The sequence below is a fragment of the Physella acuta genome, unplaced genomic scaffold (genome assembly GCF_028476545.2).
Source record: "Physella acuta isolate Inbredline_101_S28 unplaced genomic scaffold, ASM2847654v3 ptg000240l, whole genome shotgun sequence".
NCBI lineage: Eukaryota > Metazoa > Mollusca > Gastropoda > Physidae > Physella > Physella acuta.
In genome coordinates this window covers 865,306-884,099 of record NW_026731759.1, presented here as the reverse complement: position 1 = coordinate 884,099, position 18,794 = coordinate 865,306, and the positions used below count along the sequence as shown (strand labels likewise).

Below are 18,794 nucleotides of genomic sequence, written 5' to 3'. Positions count from 1 at the left end.
AGTAATGAGAATAAACTATTTAAAAAAGAACTCACAATTCTGATTGGGTTAAAAATTATTTCTTATTGAAAACAATTTAATGAATTTATAAATTAGTTTAGTTTATAAAATTATAGAAAATAGACTACATATTTCTGAATGTGAAAGTAGATAAAAAAATGTTCAACACACATTTATAAAATTAAGAAGCTTTATTATTCTTTAGCAACAACAAATTGGGATATTAGTCTAAAATATACACCTAACTCTGTCATTAATCATTCATGTTTAATTTTTTATTTGAAACAAACATTTTCTAATGCATAACAATGAAAATAAGTAAATTTAAATAATTACATGTGATATGGAAGTTTATTGGGAAAGGTTTTTGCCTTTACCAATTATCTATCATTAGCATGCAAATGCATTTATAAGCAATTTTTTTATACAAAACTAACAATATCTATAATTATACAAAACATGAAAATGTACAAAACATTTCCTCTGTAAAGTTTTAAAAATATGTCTATGAAAATAACGAATAGTGATCAAAGTTATAAACTTTTTTTTCACACATGAAAAAGATACAAAAAGCAGAATGTCAAAACATTTACTTTTAAAAATATTTCTCTATGGCATGGACTGGTGATGAATACCAGATTAGCCAAAATGCTTATTTATAAACCTAATGCTATTATATCTATCATTTAGATATAACTCAAAGAGTTAAGTCTAAAAATGTAAAAAATGGACCAATATATCCTGCCATAGCCATGGTGGTCATTTTGGATTTTTTTTTTTTTACAATTACAACATTGAAATAACTTTCTTAATTATTATTAAAATTGATCAAAATTTTCTCTAGTTATTCTGTATACATATAGATCTACCAACAAAACTAATAAAACAAATTTTTGAAAATTTGTACGATTTTTCTTTTATAGTTTATAGTTAAAGTGGTGTATTTTTTGCACAAATTTCAATTTTTTTTAAAAGTTATTTTCAGAATAAAAATAATAAAAACAAAAGTAGTTTAAACTTAGAAAATGTAATCTATCACAATTGTTACCAACATGCATCTCTATAATCCTGCAAGTTTTTATTGGATTTGCATAAGCCATCTCTGAGTTATTTTGATGTTAAAAAGGTAAATAAAATCCAAGATGGATGCCATCACCATGAAATTTTTGGCCATTCTATAATTTTTATACTGAGTTATAACTATATGCTATGTTATAGCTTTTAGTTTAGAAATAAGCATTTTGGTTCTTTTGGTTTTCATCACCGCCTATGCCCTTAATAACTATTAGTTTTACAATAAACAAGAGCTCTGTTAAATATACTTTTTCTTAATGCTTGTTAGAAACTTAAATGAGGATTTAAAAAAATAGTTTGATTACCCCTAAATTTAACTGTTACTCTAAATCAGTTACAAAAAGGATGGTTTTACTCATGAGAAAAGAAAAAACTACAGAGTTCATACATTAATATGGTAAAAAACAAGCAATACCGAGTTTTAGGTTATCTGTTCAATTTACAAGCACCTGAGAGTAGTGTGAATCAAACCAAAAATACAATACACACAAACAGGAGTAAAAGTACAATAATTTATTTAAAACCTTTGTGTGGATAATTTCACATTGCAGCAGCAACTATATTACATAATTACACAAACTAGATTAATTAAATACTGTTGAACAGATTATATAAAAATAACTAGATTTACTCTTGTAACAGTTTGGACAAGAATTAAAATAATTTTAGTATTTTTCTATAAAGAAATTTACAAAATAAAACTTAAAATTTCTTAAGTTCTTCCAATACTAATCCAATTACACCAAAAGTAGCATTATTATTTTTTTTAAATTGTTTTTTTTTCTAAATTGGAGCTTACATTCAATTGTTTTTAATAAGTTAATATTTATTTAACAAATCCACACAATTAAAAAAAAATACACAATACATTTGTGAATTGTATAAAGTCACATTTCATTATAATATCCCTTTTGGCAAATCATTATTATAAAAAAGTATAGTCAGGAGTTGTATAAAAAATGCATGTTACTTTCAATAATTTAAAAACACTTCACAATATTCAAAACAAAAATATGTTTAGACTCGTATGTTTAGACAAACCATTCATGCTACTAAATGTAATTTTAATACAAAGAAATTATTGTGCATAATCTAAATAAAAGTCAAGTTTGTACAGGAAAGCTTTAATGTTATTTAATCTTTAACATAATTTACAGAAACTTTTTTATCAAATAACAAAAATTCTGAAACCAACCATTCAATTGCAATAATTAATACTATTACATTTATGTTCAATATTCTAAATATCAAACAAGACAAGATCTGAGGTTAACCTTTGATACTGACAGTAGCAGTTCCAATATCATCATCTTCATCAGATGCGCCACTGTATCCTCCATTTATTTCTTCATCCAAATCTTCAAAATCTTGACCACTCAACTTTGATCTCATTCTGTAAAATTGACAAGTACACAAAGTTTAAGTATTCCAAACCTGAAACTTTTGACGGAATTTCAAAATAAAATGAACTAACATTTCATTATTTTTTAAGACGTGATTATTATAATGTAAAATGGATATATTTTCTTTGTAACAGGTTTCAAATAAAAAATAATTTTTTAAGGATTGTGCACATAACAAAATCAGTTCAAAATATAAGCCCATCTCTAGGCCTACCCCATAATATGTTATTCTAGACCCCCCCCCTATACATGTAAACCACAATTTCATTTCATTTGTAGCACTTCCTATGGTACTTTGAAGTGTGTAGTCAGCTAAGTGTCAAATCCTAATAAAATTTCCGTGTTTTTCCTAATTTTTAAAACTCATGGGAAAAAAAAAAAAAAAAAAACAGGACTGAATTTACAGAATATGAATTAAACGGAGGAAATTTTCAGCTGAAACAGAAAATTTGGATTTCCGCTGAATTTGGAAACATCACATCCCAAATCATGTTAAAATTAGATAAACAGCGCTTGTAGAACTGCCTAGATATGAATGTGCTCGCGTATTCTCATGTCGTCTGCCTTTCGTTCATACGACCTTGAAAAAGCAGTAAGAAGTGGTTTGTGTAATGGAGACATAGGTATCAAAATGTGTCCCTAAAATTAAGTAAAAACAGCACAGTTCTGTTTCATACATAAAATAGTCCTTCACATCAATTAGCATTTTCTTTGGGCAATACAAAATAAACAATTTTTTTTTTTTTAGATCTAGAAGTAGGGGGTCAAACTGATTTTTTTAACAATGGTCCCAGAGCCGTTTAGGAAGTTGCAAAGTCATGAACTCACATTTAATCGTATATCTTAAGGAGTAAACAAAAATGTGTATGCTGATAGTGACCTTGACATTTACAAGAAGAGTAAAATTTGAATACTTAACTTCTGTATTCAACCCACCCTAAAAAAATCCAAACCTCACAGAAACTACATTTTTAGATACTAGAAGTCATTAGCTTTTATAATAGTTTTATAATAGTTATTATAGTTTTATAAAGTACTGTTGAAAGGTGATTTTGTAAGAATTATTTCACATTGCGCTCAATACCAAAAAAGGCATGAATGTTCATTATTAAATCTAGTTTTTTTATATTAAAATATTTTAGTACTGAAAGGGAGACCACAAACATAAATGTCTAGTCATCTCTTTATTTTCTCAGTGTATTTAATAATATAAAGAAGTTCTAAGGTTATTTTCTAATCAAGATCGACAATCTGCAGCTTTAGACAGACGTTTTCAAAGTAAAAATACTGAGAAAATATTCACCCCCGTTTTAAAACAAAAATCAAAGCTCATGTACTAACAAAAAACAACCCAATCCCAGAAACGGGAAGGAAATTCATTTTTTAATAGTTACTTCCCCATAACCAACATATATTTATTCATTCGCATTTTTAATCGCGATTTTAATAACGGTCGATTTGATCGCCCGTGACACCACAGAAAGGGGAATTACGGCCAATCATCAGCCGTTATGACAGTTCGTGGGCTAGGCATATAGTAGCTAGTTGCACACAATTTTTTAAATAATTAAAAAGACAAAATAACGACTGGGTTGTATTAAAGGGACTAAATGTTGCAAAATGATACCAAATTTATTATTATAGGATAAACGGTTCTCTAGATATGACGGTTTTAGTGTAAAAATTGCGGGGACAACTAAGCCTATGGAAAATGAAAACAAAAATTGGTCAAATCGAGATTATAGAAAAAGAGGCGAAAGGGAAATAACTCTGCATAGTCGCACAATTATAAAATTTTCAAATAAGTATTGTTTAATTTAATGCATTTACAACTGCATAGAGTATCTCTAGCAAGATATTAATAACTTATTTAATTTAAAAGTGATCTATTAAGAATTATTTAAATAAAAATATACCAATGCATAGGTTCAATCATTTAACTTAAACGTCACAGTAATAGTAAAAATAATAGAAACTGGCTGAGTAAAAAAATAAAATAAACATTCCTAATTCCTAAGTAAACGGTATCATAAAGACAGCTCAGTACAGTGCAACATATATGAGTGTTTTTGACTTACTGGAAGCATGTCATTTAAGAGATAATCTTTGGGTGTCGTTAGATATCTGAACATAGCTGGCGTGAAACAAACAGCAACGTTATCAAGAATCGAGCATTTCACACAGCTACGCCGACAGACGATAGACACGAGGATTTCTGTCAGACTTTTGCCTCCAGTTTTAAATACAACATCTTGCCACCTGGTTTTGAACGTCAAGGACAGTTTGGTCATGGGATGACCTCGGGTCACTAGGCCGTGTACCGATCAGTTTAGTTAGCGGGCATACTACATACTAGACCACAGTGTCCAGTTGTGATAACATTTAACAAAAGCTTGGGGATACGGGGTCTGGAAAAATGTCTGGCAACAATGGGGATAAGCTATGGATGGGAGAGGGGAATGTGTGTAAAAAAGAGTGACTTTATTTGTGGACGATTAAGGGCAGATTCAATTCAGTACCACGTTTAGAAAAGTCAATCACACTAACTTAACAAAAGCAACTCAATTAGCACCAGACTCAAAGGTCTTTAACTCAGAAAGTCGTCCCCCCCCCCCCCCCTCATACAATCGGTATTTAAGTGTGAGTGGGTATCAAGCAAATAAATATAGGCCTTTGTTTACAAGGGTATGTTTTATTCTTTAGCTAGATAAACTAATGGGGTATGAAATAAATGAAGACTATCAGTGTTACAATAGAATGAACACACTCATAAAATGTTGTGTTTTTAACTAATATTTTTTATATTAAGATTTTGGATCCCGCACACTGTACTTGGTGAATTTAATCAACCACTGTTCAATTAATGATTTCCAACTTTGGCTTATAATGTTTAAGACATTTTACATTTTAAATAGACCTAATGGCCTAATAATATAATACAAATATAATGAAATACGAAAGCGGAGAAGGGTAGTATCGATATCGCTAATACTTAGTAGAGTTTTACAGCTTGTGAACGTCTGAAGAAGAAAGTAAAAACATTTGTGAAAATAACGTTAAAAATTTACAGACTCACAGTAAATTCAAATTAAGTCTGAATGTTTTATTTTTTAATTGATCAAATAATATACCAACGGATATAGCGACAAAACATTAGCGATACCGTTTTTCTCAATTTTTAGATTTAAGCCTCTACTATAATGAATTACGAAAAAGATTATTTTCGTTGTTAAAAATTTAAACTAAAAATCATATGGTCTTACTCAAATCGAACCTAGTGTCATTATTTTTAGTTTTAAATCATTCTATCATTAGTAGCACGTTGTATAGGCCGCAACATATTAGCTCAACTCATACAATTTTTACTATTTAAAAAGGTTAATTTATTATCTTTGAATCTTTTCATTTACTAGTTTAATTATTAACATTCCTTAAGAAAAAAAATGTATAAAAATAGGTGACATAATTCCTATAAAACGCAGGAACATGAAAATGAGGTATCGATACCGCTAATCAGGGTACCTATTATGTGAGACATTTTGCATAGTCTGCTAAACGGATATACCTAAAATAAATATGCTTGTTAGAAAGCTTAATAAATAATGAAGATAATCCCACTAAAAACAGAGTTAGTCTCAATGTTTTACTATTTTAAGTAAATTTTTGAAAACTCACCTTTCAAACTCAATATGAGATTAACAAAAACAAGTAAAAAGTTGAAATAAAAATTATATGGCTGTAACAGTCAATAACCACTGCTAATAAGGAGGGTATATATGATTGGAATCATAATCACGTTCTATCGTTTTTTATAAACAGCTAACAAAGCGATGCAAACGACTACATTTGAATTTGATTTTTTTTTATGCACGAAAGGTTTTGGAGCCAGTGACATCATAGTTTATTTACTTGTGCAACTAGCTAGCATATAGCTACCACCCCCAACAGTCTGGTGAGCTGTGATTAACTAAATGTTTACAATTGTAGAGCCAGGTCGAATTAGTGATGGCTATTAATTAGGGGCAGATAATTTAGTTTTTAAATAATTTGAAACTAAGTGCAGGTAATAAGTTCTGCTTGGTCTTTTTTCATTGTCATCTGTAAACTGTTGTCACGAACGGCTGCTTTCACAGGGTGTGTGTGTGTGAGAGGATGAGCGCCCTTCATGAGCTACCGATAGTGTTTTTAAGAAAAAGATTTTCAGTCGCAGCATTGGTAGTGTTGAGTTCACAAATTATCAGACATGCCTACCCCTGTCAGCCAAAAGTAGGAACAGTCATGCCTAAAAAGAGGAATTTGTAGCCAAAAAGAGGAACATACGCACTGACGCTACTTTACTAAGTCAAAAATAAAAATAATCAATTAAAAATTACTGCAATGACATAAGTAGGCTTCTAGTCATATATAACTAGTCTCTAGGCTACATGTAAATACTTCTTAATGTCTGCTTATATTTTTTTTAAAAAGTTAACCCCCCACAGCTTTGACATAACATTATTGATTAGATTATTTATGCCTTGCTATGGTATAAACTATATGAATAACAAATGCTGAAGACTAACTTTATATGTACTATATATAAGTTAAGAGCAAAGACCCTTGATCTACCTAGAATCTAGTAAAAGTTCTAGTTACTTCTTACTAAGTTCTTCATAATAGTAGTTACTAGTTAAGCCACAACTTTCAAGATAGATCAGTATTCACTATTTCAGTATCTACTAGTAGATCTTGTTACAATTCTAGATCTAGTAGTAGTAGATAGTAGTTATACTACCAGCTAGATCTAGTATTAGATGATACTTGTAAATATTGTAAATAAACTAGGAAACAGAAACGTATGCCAAAGGGAGGTAATCGCCTTTCCCCGTCTTCTTTTCAATTCACTTTATTACCTTTCTTTATTAATTTTTTTTTTTAATCGGGACAAACTGAGTCAAATTCGGAATGACGGAACAAATTACTTTTTAGGTGATGTTATTTAAGGCATAATTTAAATCTACAATTCAATAGCAAATACTAAAAAGAATGTTCAGAAGCTAGATTAACTATTAGTAGATATAGTATTAGATTATTATTATATTGTAAGTAAACTAGGAAACTGAAATGTGTGCTAAAGGGAGATTTTCCCTGCCTTTTTTCAATTCAATTTACTACTTTTCTTTCTTATTTATTTTTTTCAAAAAAAAAAAAAAAGAAAAAAAAGAAAGAAAAAAAGAAAAAACCGTGGACAAACTTTAACAAAAACGGGATGGAGGAACAGAACAGGATTTTTTAGTAAAAAAAAAGCTGAACAATTCTGCTTTCGGCGGGACGGTAGGCATATCTGCCTTGTCCACTCTAAAACTTACGTAGAAGATACATCAACAGTTACTCCTCTTCCTTTAGTAGATGCAGACTTTACTGTTCTTCCTCTACCTGGCCGTGCTACAATTCTTACTGGTCGTTTGGCAGGAGACCCTCTACCTCTACTAAAATACTGAAATAGAGAATGTAAAGTAGAACTATATTAAAAATTGCTTTACAGGGCATGAATACAGGGACATTTTTATATGTAATTATTTTAAGGCATAAAAAGATACAATCTTCAATTTGCATTGTGCTTGTACTAAATAATGAAATGAAACTTTTTTTTTTACTGAGGTTATTTTCAGAATGTTTTATTTTAGAAGAAAATAGCCGCAGAGGATCAATTCTATTCAGTAAGGCAGTGGAAAAAGAAAACTTCCCAAACCAATAAACTCAGAAATTAACCCAGCAAACATGGTATAGGCTACAATGATTCTGTAGCGAGGGGACATTTTTGAGAATTTTGGGTGACCTTAAAAAATTAGCTACCATAGTATGACTATTTTTCTTCAAAGGAGGTAAATAATAACTGGAATTAATTTAGAGGCTACAAAAAGTTTTAATGGACAATATGTCAGCTTCAGATTTGGCTTCGGTTTCTGTAACTTTACTTAGTTTTATGTGGATGAGTAGTTAGCCCACTGCAAAGTCCCCAACCTGGCGGACCAGAGCACAACGTTTGGTGTGGCCCCTACCAGAAGCACCAGACAATATCCCAGCAGAGGCATTAAAGCAAGGTGGAAAAGAAGTAAATAGACTTCATAAATTTACAACTTAGTCTGGACACAGGACAGATCCCAACCAACTGGAAGAGGGCTCTTTGTGAAGTTGCCAAAGAACAGTGACTTTTCTGGTGGGGTAAAACCTTGTCCATCCCTAGTAAAGTCCTTATCTGAGTCACTTTTGACAGAATGGAGGAGGCAATTGACCTTAAGCTAGAGATGAACAAGCTGGGTTTAGGAAAAAAAGATCTTATACAGATTAGATAGCCACTCTAAGAATTATTGTAGAACAGAAGATAGAATGGCAAGCCCCACTTTACATCTGCTTTGTTAACTTTGAGAGGGCCTTTGATAGCGTGGATAGAAACAACAATATGGAATTTGTTGAGACACTATAGTGTACCTGCTAAGTAAGTGGAAATAATTCAGCAACTATACGATGGATTTTCATAGAAAGTTAGCCATGCTGGGAAACTGAAGAGTTCCAGGTCATTACAGATGAGTCTCTTTTTGGTGGTTCTCAATTGGGTGACGCCCATAGCCTATGCTAGTTCTGGGAAAATTATACATTGGACACTAAGGGGGAAACTATCTAGAGTTAGCCTTATTCTCACACTGGCTACAAGACATGCAAGAAAAAGTTGATAAATTAGGAGCCATCTAATAGCGAATAGGTCTCAAGATCAACAAAGAAAGACAGATGTAATGAGAATTAACAATAACCATGAGGCCCCAGTAATAATAGAAGGAAGATATGTTAATGATGTGGAACAGTTTGTCTATTTTGGCAGCAAGATCAGCAAATCAGGAGGCACTTAGGAGGGCACACGTGCTAGAGTTAATAGAGCCCACTGCGCTTTCACACTTCTGCGACCCATATGGAAAAATTCTGCCATCTCAAACACAACAAAAATTAGACTAAGGGCATAGGCGAAAGTACTTTTCTTCATAAATCCACCAAATCATCCATTTCCCACTTTTACTTGATCTATACAGAATAACCATCGTTGAATATATAAATGACATTGTTATGACCCTTAAAGCAATAATTATTTACAAAATATCGGGTTCTAAGTCATTTGTTTACTTTTTTGGTAAGAATAGCTATTTTTTTTACCAAGAAAAATACTATTAGCAGACATGCATACCCGTCAGCCAAAAATAGGAACATATGCACAGACGCTACTTTACTAAGTCAAAAATTTAAAAATTAGTCTAATGACATAGGTAGGCTTCTAGTTATATATAACTAATCTCTAGGCTACATTAATTAAATACTGCTTAAACTTAATGTCCGCTTACATTTAAAAAACGTTAACCAGTAACCTGAGACCCCCCCCCCCCCCATAAAAACCATAGCTTTGACTCAACATCATTTATTTTGATTTCATGCCCTATGTTCTAGGCCATGGGTACCCAAAACTGGGTCACGACGGGCTTTCTGGGGATTGGGGGTGGGGGGGGTTTGCCAAGTGTTAAACTAAACCCTATCAATGGAAAAAAAAACAAATATTTAGAAGAATATCTGAAATTCAGCTTTACTAACATCTCCGGAAATGGAATATTGAAGAAACAATGCGCACTGACCGACCTAAGTTGTTCTCAGCCATGAGTCTAAATTCTTGGGGATTCCAGTGCTGCAGTGCAGTAAAGATGCAACAAACATCTGTGTCTATTAATGGCTTATAGCAGACATGTCCGTAGATGTTAACATATTTTGAATGAAATCAAGCTTTCACCATTGTTTGCTTTTCAAGGAGATGAATCAACAGACGCGGGTTTGTGTTAGCAGTTGCTTGTCTTTGAGAAATATATTCAGGTGATAGCGAAGAAGAGTTGCTATTATGTGAAGATATGGAGAAAATAAAATTCCTTTTTTTGAAACTAGATGCTTAAAATGGGAAAACAGCTGTGGGGTTTGTACAGATGATGCACCATCTATGTTTGGGTCAAAATCGGGCTTTCAGAAAAAAGTTAAAGATTTAGCTAACCAAGGGAAATGCACTGCATGATTCAAAGGTATGCCATCGCCAGCAAAACTCTTCTAATTCCATTGCTAATAAAAGCCGTAAATATAATTAAATCAGGAGCTGTCAAATGGGAATCATGTTTTTTAATTGAAAGATAAATCAAGTTGTTCTTGGATGTGCAAGGGAAACAATACCTTTTGATATACTTTAATGACAAAGAGTGGTTAGAGAAAGGATCATACCTGACATAAGCTTAGTATGCACCATTCATACCCAAAGGAGTTTTAGTTCCTTTTGTGTCTACATATCTTTGTGAGAATATATTTTTAACACTTCTCCAATTAAAAACAAAACAAGGAAAATTAAATTAAATGTTGAGAATGACATGTGGTTGGCGTTAACAAAAACTCAACCGTGAATATTGAGGCTAGTTAATAGCAACTAATTTCACTCATCGTATAAAAACAGTTTTCAAGAATAATTCATATTGTCTACTAGAAATTCTTGTTTTATTTCTTATTAATTTCGGTACTCATTTAGAATTCTATGGGGGTCGCGGGTCACTTACATAAATGCTGAATGCTTCAAATGTAATATAAAAATTTAAGCTGAAGACCAACATGCCAAGGATGCTACTTTGATAAATCAGATATTATTAAAATGAGAAAAAAAAAGCATCTAGTACACAGTAATACTAAATATGAGTGTTACGTAAATATTGGTATCGTTATATATAGTTAATATCTAGCCAGCATTGAGATCGAATCACTGCTTATATCTAACACACACAAAAACATACCCCCCACACACACAAAAATAAAACAGGAACTTCAACTTTCAGCACTATTGGTTTGATTTATCACTAGATCATACTACAACAATTTTAAACAATTTCGGATTCTTTGCTTTGTACTGAGTGCAAACAAATGCTGAACAATTTTTAACAGCATCTCATCATTGTAATCTATTTTTAAAATTATTTTAGTTAGATCTAGTGTTAATATATATTAAAAAGAAATGCATCTGTCTCATTTATGGTTACAAATTAAAAAAAAAAAAAGTTTTAATTCCGTGTTTTTTTATGAAATTTTTTTGAATATTGATAAAATTGTGTAGGTCTTTTAATTTTTACAAGCTTTAAGTCCCAACGTCTACTTGTGGATGTGGCAAATCTTGTAACTCAATTTTGATTCATTTCTAATTAAGCAATTTCATTCAAACTATCCAGATCTTCCATGACATTGCATGACTATCTATTTTGTTTTTAAATTTAATTGGAGAGACAACTTAATTAAAAAATACCTATATTCAAATTATTGTGAAGATAAAATGTTAGTGATCACTTGATGGTGGTGGGTGAACTGACCCTTCATGCTTGGCTGATTTCATGCAGCGAATCGACTAAGAACCAAGTAGGGGCAGTTAAATATAATTAGAAATCACAAGCTACTGATTGGGTTTTAAAGCAAATATCTTTTTAATATCTTAATTGTAGTGAAAATGGCGTTTCAGGTTTCTGTACAACCGTTTCTCTTACAAAAATGACACTGCAGATTATATTTAAGCTAGATGAAAATAAATAGAAATATAGCATTAAACACACAAATTATTTCCAAGTTCTCTGCACATGCAACTTTTATCACAGATTGTTGAAATATTTCATTTAAATTTTTTCAAGCTCTTTGTAAATTTATTTTTTAGGACTGGCATGAAGCAAAATTAACAAAAACATGATTTTTATCCATTGTCAAACAATAATCATTAAATACTTCTTATCAACTATGTCAATTATGAATCTGCAGAAGGTCAGTATCATAAAATAATTTTTTCTCTGGCTCTAATCATATACCATTTATTATCTCAATCTATTTCCAATTTTAAAAAATGCATAGTTTTATGGGTCAATCTGAAATTTTTGTAATTCAAATTTTCTACTGTCACACAAAATGCTCAAAAACTTTACCACACTACCAAAGTATATTGAAATAAAAAAGATTGATTGCATAAATTCAGAATATAAATCAATCAAAACCATTAAAATTAAGAACTAACAGTATGAAACAAAAGAAGATTTAATTCTTTTGAATTAAGTTTTTTCTCTGAGAAAATGTTTAACAAACATTTTTAGATAAGCAGTTTACAAGTGAAACAGCTTTTGTTTCATACTTGATTCATCAATGTTTTTTCTCCAATATAAATACTTTTATATATACATACAGCAGGACGGTAAGTTCCTCTGCCACTGTACATAGGAGTGGTGAGTCTCCCTCTAATTAATCCTCCTCTAGGCTGAAGAAAGGAACCTCTGCCACTGTACAATCCTCTAAAAAATGATCATAACATTTTGAACTTGCAGCATGAATTTAAAAAACTAAGAAATGTTTTCAATAAAAAAAAAAGCAATTTTCTGTAGTTTTGAAAGAATTTTCACACATATTTTGTCAAAGTTCAATTTAAAACAAAATTGAATGATTATTTTCCTACACAATTTCTTTTGGTTAAAATTTAAAGTTGGTATTGAAATATTTCTGAAATAGTTATGCCCCCCCCCCCCACATGCTTTAAAAAATACATGCAACAATGTACAAATCTTTTAGTAGCAATGTCTACATTAAATCTACTTTACAAATTAACTTTAGTTCCTGAAAGTTAAAGAGAATGAAGCGCTGTCTATTTATGCATAGTTTTATTTTAAAACTGACCAAACTGAAAAATGATCACGTCACTACTCTGCCGAAAATGATGTAAATAAGTCTAAACCTACCCCCACCTAAAATCAGGGATGTGACCGGAGCACGAATAAAAAATTTTCAGATATAAAACTCAATAGAGCAGTTAAAGCAGTCCCCTATCGTTATTGTAATTATTGTTTCACATTTGAATCTGAGGTACTGCTTATTGGTACTTAAATTTCCATGCCCCGAAATAAAAGCTGTATTAGACACCTTACCTTGTACCAACTGTAAATACATACATTTGCTATTTTAAAAAAGTATGTAATTCGTACAATTTGACGAGATCTGAATAAAAGGTGGAGGGAAAAATGCTGACACCTAAAAGGCAGACTTCTACAAGCATCTTAAAAATTACTAAGATATTCTGAAGACTGATGCGATTACCTTTCCCTTTGTCCAACTGACATTACTTGTGGTGGAATCTGACCACCGCGTCCTCTGCGCCCTGACATATTAGGTCCCCATTGACCAACAACAACCCCAGCTATTTCAAGTTGCCCACCTTGTGCTTCAATAGGTGATCTCCCTTTGGGAATAATCATACAAAAGTTAATTATAGGTGAATTATACTAATTTACAAAGCTAGATATTTTAGCTAACATGAATTGAAGGAAAATTATTCAATAAAAAAAAAAACAAGGTTTACAAAAAAAAAAATAAAAGGTACAGCTGTCTTACTAGTAGAGCTCATACTTTTTACTACCTAGGCTGAAAAGCCTTAAAATGCTCCCCACAATAGAATAAACTAAATATAAATGTTGATGATAAAATTTGACCATTTAAATTTGTTTACAACATGGTTCCAAGTTTGCACTATTTTAAAGCTGAGATTAATTTTTAAAAAGCAGTTATGATTCAAAACAAAAAAAATTGCATTACCATAATTACCTAGAATCCCACGACCTCTTCCAGTTTGACGACTACTGGAATTAGTAATTACAGCTCCTCTTCCCCTAGTTGATGCAGTTGGTCCATAAGGTAATGTTGAGCCAGTGTAAGGCTGACCAGGATATGGATAGTAAAATCCAGGCAAAAGCGGTTTAGCAAAATCAACTCTTAAATTTTCCATGATAGCCTGTCTCATACGTTCAACTCTCAAAACCTGTTCCATCTGAAATATTCAAATAATAAAAAAGTTACCTGCCTAAGAAATAAGCAGCCATTTTTTAATGAGCAGAAGTGTGTGACGTGTAATTTTTTCAAATACGCAGAATTTAAAAGTATTGCAAGGAGAAAAGTTTAAAAATAATTAGATCAAGGTCCTGCTAGGTCAAACCTAAGTTGATGTGGATTTGTTTCTTTATTAATCTTAAAAATAAAAAAAGCCCATTAACATTAGATATTTAAGGGAATTTAAGGATATTTAGGGAAGAGTGTTTTAAGTTTCATTTCTAGACTTTTTAATGCAACCTGCGTAGGTGTCTAACTCTAAAAATAATGACAAACAAATAAATGGAATATTCTTTAAGTTAAAAAAAAAAGATTACCTGGCCATCACATATATCAATTAGTGGAGTATTGTTATTAGCCTTTAAAAGTTTGAAATGAAATAGTTTTCCATCCATATAAAGCCAGGGACACATCATTGTCCAAGGGATAGGAGCACCACAAACATCATTAGCCATACTTGCTGTCTCTATTCCAGACATAAACAATGAAGCAAGCTGACTTCCTCGAGGAATGATATTTGGAAGCTAAGAAAAAACGAGTATTTTGACGTTCAAGATTCAATACAAATAACTGTCATTTCTACATTCTAGAAAAATGGGGGCTTAAGAATATTTTTTTTTTAAGTTACTGGATAGATCTAGATCTGTTACTGAGTAGAAACAACTGTACTAGTTCATATGTTAATAAGAAAACTTTGTATGATGAAAGTTATAAATATAAAAAAAAAAGGATTTAAATTTTCTTTTTCACATTTCTATATAAAATGGGTGCTTGTCAATTTTAGATATGGACACTTTCATTACATCTATAGCTTTGTCTACTCATTCATCCAACTATTTTAAAAAGACTTTTCTAAAGATGAGATGTAAATTCAACCAAGGCTTCAAACCATTGCTACTCTTTGTCATGTAACACAACATCTTATTCTATACTTTTAACAGATTTCTATTGATTTATCAATCCATTCAAGCCCAAAATGCCACCCAAATTGTTATATGAAATATTTTAAATAACAAGAATGTATTTATAAATAACTAATGTATTAAAAAAAAAAAAGGAGAATGTAAAGAACTAAACACTTTATAAAATGTACTAGGCATACTGCCTAGCTTTGCTTAGGTTTTCAAAAACATTTGATAATTTGAATACTAATTATTTGGTGATGGGTGAGGTGTGGAGTGCTTAAATTTAAACAGTAATGCTAATTTTAGAGAAGATGTATGTTGTTTAACATCCGCTTTCAGAGAGAACATTTGAAAGTACGTAATTTATAACTAAAATGGAATTAGAACTACAGAGGTTTCATGAACAGTATATCTCATAATTTATATTACATTGACTTTTAAAATTAATTGTTTATTTAATTATGATACGTAGCTTAATAAACAACTAGTTATTTTCTAAAACGAATGCTATACTTTGTCGTTTTCTGTTTGTTTAAAATAGTATACAATTATTTGAAAAATAATTATTTAAAAAGGTTACCTTCCTTGAAAATGGACCGAATGAGGTATGTATTTGTTTACTTTTTTTAAAAACAAACAGTTACTATGCTTGTATAAGAAAATATGATATATGAACATATTTAACGACTACAATGGCTTTTTCCGACGGGAATAAAGTTTTTTTGTTACCCTTCTGGGTTGGTCTACGACCTCAAATAATATTAAGGGGATCACTCGTCAATTTATTTATATATAAATCTCATATAAGGAGAATTTCACTCGCCGTCATCTTTTAGCCCTGGTCGAGGGCTTTGAGTCTGACCAACAGTTTTTCCATACGGCCTAGTCATCTATAGAAGTGTATGCAAAACATTAGCATGATGTACAGATGTTAAAAAACCTAAAAATTGTGTTGAAAATTCCGTTTTTCCCCATAAAATACCAAGATTATATAGGGAAATACAACTGGTCAGTTTTGACCCCTTTACGAAGTTTTCCCAGATATGCCGAGTTTTTTGTGACACCCCAAGGCGTTCTCCTACCACCTCACAAAATTTCAAGGGGGATCGTCGGAGGAAAATATTTTTCGTAATAGAGCTCATATAAAGAGAATTTCACTCGCGGTCACGTTTTAGCTCTCATCAAGGGCTTTGAGTCAAACCGACATTTTCCCTAAAGGTCAAGCCATTGACCTAAGAGTATGCAAAAAATTAGCCAGATATACTGAGTTTAAGTACCCTAAAGTCTGCGTTGAAATGACCCTCTGTTTTTCCCATAAAATACAAAGATTATATAGGGAAATACAACTGGCCAGTTTTGACCCCTTTATGAAGTTTTCCCAGATATGTCGAGTTTTTTGTGACACCCCAAGGCGTTCTCCTACCACCTCACAAAATTTCAAGGGGGGTCATCGGAGGAATTTTTTTTTCGTAATAGAACTCACATAAAGAGAATTTCAATGTGGTCACTTTTTAGCCCTCGTCGAGGGCTTTGAGTGAAACCGACAGATCTGCCCTATGGCCAAGCCATTTACCTATAAGCATGCCAAAAATTAGCCAGATGTATAGAGGGTAAGCGCCCTAAAATCCGTTTTGAAATGACCCTGTTTTTCCCATAAAATACAAAGATTATATAGGGAAATACAACTGGTCAGTTTTGACCCCTTTATGAAGTTTTCCCAGATATGCAGAGTTTTTTGTGACACCCCAAGGCGTTCTCCTACCACCTCATAAAATTTCAAGGGGGGGGGGGGGGGGGGGGGGGGGTCGTCGGAGGAAATTTTTTTTCGTAATATAGCCCATAAAAGGCGCCGGTCAGTCGAGGTCAGTTTTTACCCCCTCTCCGTGGACTTTTCGGCCAACCATTGCCGACCCTCGTGTTCTATCGCCCCAAGGCATCATCGTGCCAAATTTGACGCCCCTGCGGCGCCGGGAAGTGCCCTATCGGGCACCCGACCACTTTGCTTTGCTTTGGAACTCAGCTGACTTGAGCTTACTGAAGATGCTGGCTGAGGTGTGGGAGATATGCAGTGGAGTTTTCTTTACTTCATTTACTTACTCTTTACACTATTAATACATTACTCTTTACACTATTAATACATTACTCTTTCAATCACTTACTCATTGCGCTCTTAAAGCTACACTTCATTCCTTAATTTCACTGAAGTGAAATAAAATGTTAATTGTTAATTTTTTACTTTCACTTAATTTTCTTAACGGGTCTATGTATTTTTCCTAACTTTCCCCTCTTCATGTGCAGATAGTACAAATCTGTAAAGGAGATAAAATTCTTCCTGCTCTTTCAGAACATTGCGGACACTTGTAAATAATCATTTACAACTCTTTGGAATGTGCTTCTTTTCCAGGAATAATGAAACCCTCGCTTCTCAAATTTTTGTTGGTAAAAAATTTAAAGAATTGCTCACTTGACTGCTCGTAGTATAATGTCATCTACTTTCTCCCAAAGCATACATCACACTTAATCACCTTTAGATCTTGCATTGTCTGTACATCATGTAAAAGTGGAGAGACTGCCATTGCTAAAAAAGCATCTAGCTCTTGTCTTTGTAATATACGTCCATACTGCATCATGTATCTAAGTAAAAATGTAAATCTGTTTTAGCAAACCAGTATTTTAAAAATAATTTTACAAAGATTTTGCATATACATTATATTAAATATTACAAGTTAAGTGTCCAGCTTAAGTACCCTTTTGTTAATATGGAGGATAACAAGCTAGCTTTAAACTATGCTAGACTTTCTCTTCAAAATGTTATAACTTATTACAAGTTCCATTGCAAATTAGTGAAGTTTCTAATAAACTGTAAATGGCATTTTAAAGACAGACTGGGCTCATAAACCACCTTTTTACAAAAGCAAAATTTTTTTTAAAAATATTAAACAGCAAATTACTTTTTGTTCAAAATCTGATAGCTTTTAAGAAGTTTCTGAGTTCGTTCTTTTTGAAAATTTAATTTTTTTTTTTAAATAGTAAGCCTATCTGTAAGGTTTATAGCAATTTTTTCAAAAGAATAATAAAGCAATATACTAATTTAGACCTGCTCTTGTAAATAGCCTATAGTTATTTTACCTAGAACTAGTGTTTTGGAAATAATAGGTTCCTTGAAAAAAAAAAACAGTCTTGCAAAAACACACAGGACAAAATTAGTAAAGGAAAAAAATTGGAAGAACAACTATTAAACACTAGATCACAAAGATTAAAGGAACAGAAAAAATAGAAAAGGAACACAGAGCAAATGACAAAAAACTAAAAAACTCATGCAGGCAAGACAAACACAATTACCATGACACTCTATTCCAGAAGGCAGAAATAGCAAGCCTCAAATGAAACAAAGACCCTTAACAGCTAGCAAAGAACTTTATCAATAGAAACAATGGACCCCTAATTGGGAAAAATGGGCTGGAAATAA

The 18,794-nt window shown here is 31.8% G+C and overlaps 1 protein-coding gene across 2 annotated transcripts in view; it reads right to left on the bottom strand.

The window, feature by feature from the left end:
• Nucleotides 1-253: 253 nt before the first annotated feature.
• The window catches only part of LOC131938285 (constitutive coactivator of PPAR-gamma-like protein 1 homolog), an 81,576-nt gene continuing 63,035 nt past the window's right edge, over nucleotides 254-18,794 (bottom strand). Inside the window, exons 11-17 of one of the 2 annotated variants that reach the window (XM_059296266.1) lie at nucleotides 17,851-17,959; nucleotides 14,738-14,944; nucleotides 14,130-14,361; nucleotides 13,635-13,776; nucleotides 12,733-12,838; nucleotides 7,826-7,953; nucleotides 254-2,467 (exon numbers count right to left, since the gene is read on the bottom strand). In XM_059296266.1, the coding sequence (XP_059152249.1) occupies nucleotides 2,344-2,467; nucleotides 7,826-7,953; nucleotides 12,733-12,838; nucleotides 13,635-13,776; nucleotides 14,130-14,361; nucleotides 14,738-14,944; nucleotides 17,851-17,959 (1,048 nt within the window). In that variant the 3' untranslated portion in view covers nucleotides 254-2,343. The remainder of the gene's footprint in view (nucleotides 2,468-7,825; nucleotides 7,954-12,732; nucleotides 12,839-13,634; nucleotides 13,777-14,129; nucleotides 14,362-14,737; nucleotides 14,945-17,850; nucleotides 17,960-18,794) is intronic. The other variant, XM_059296267.1, reaches the window with a different exon arrangement.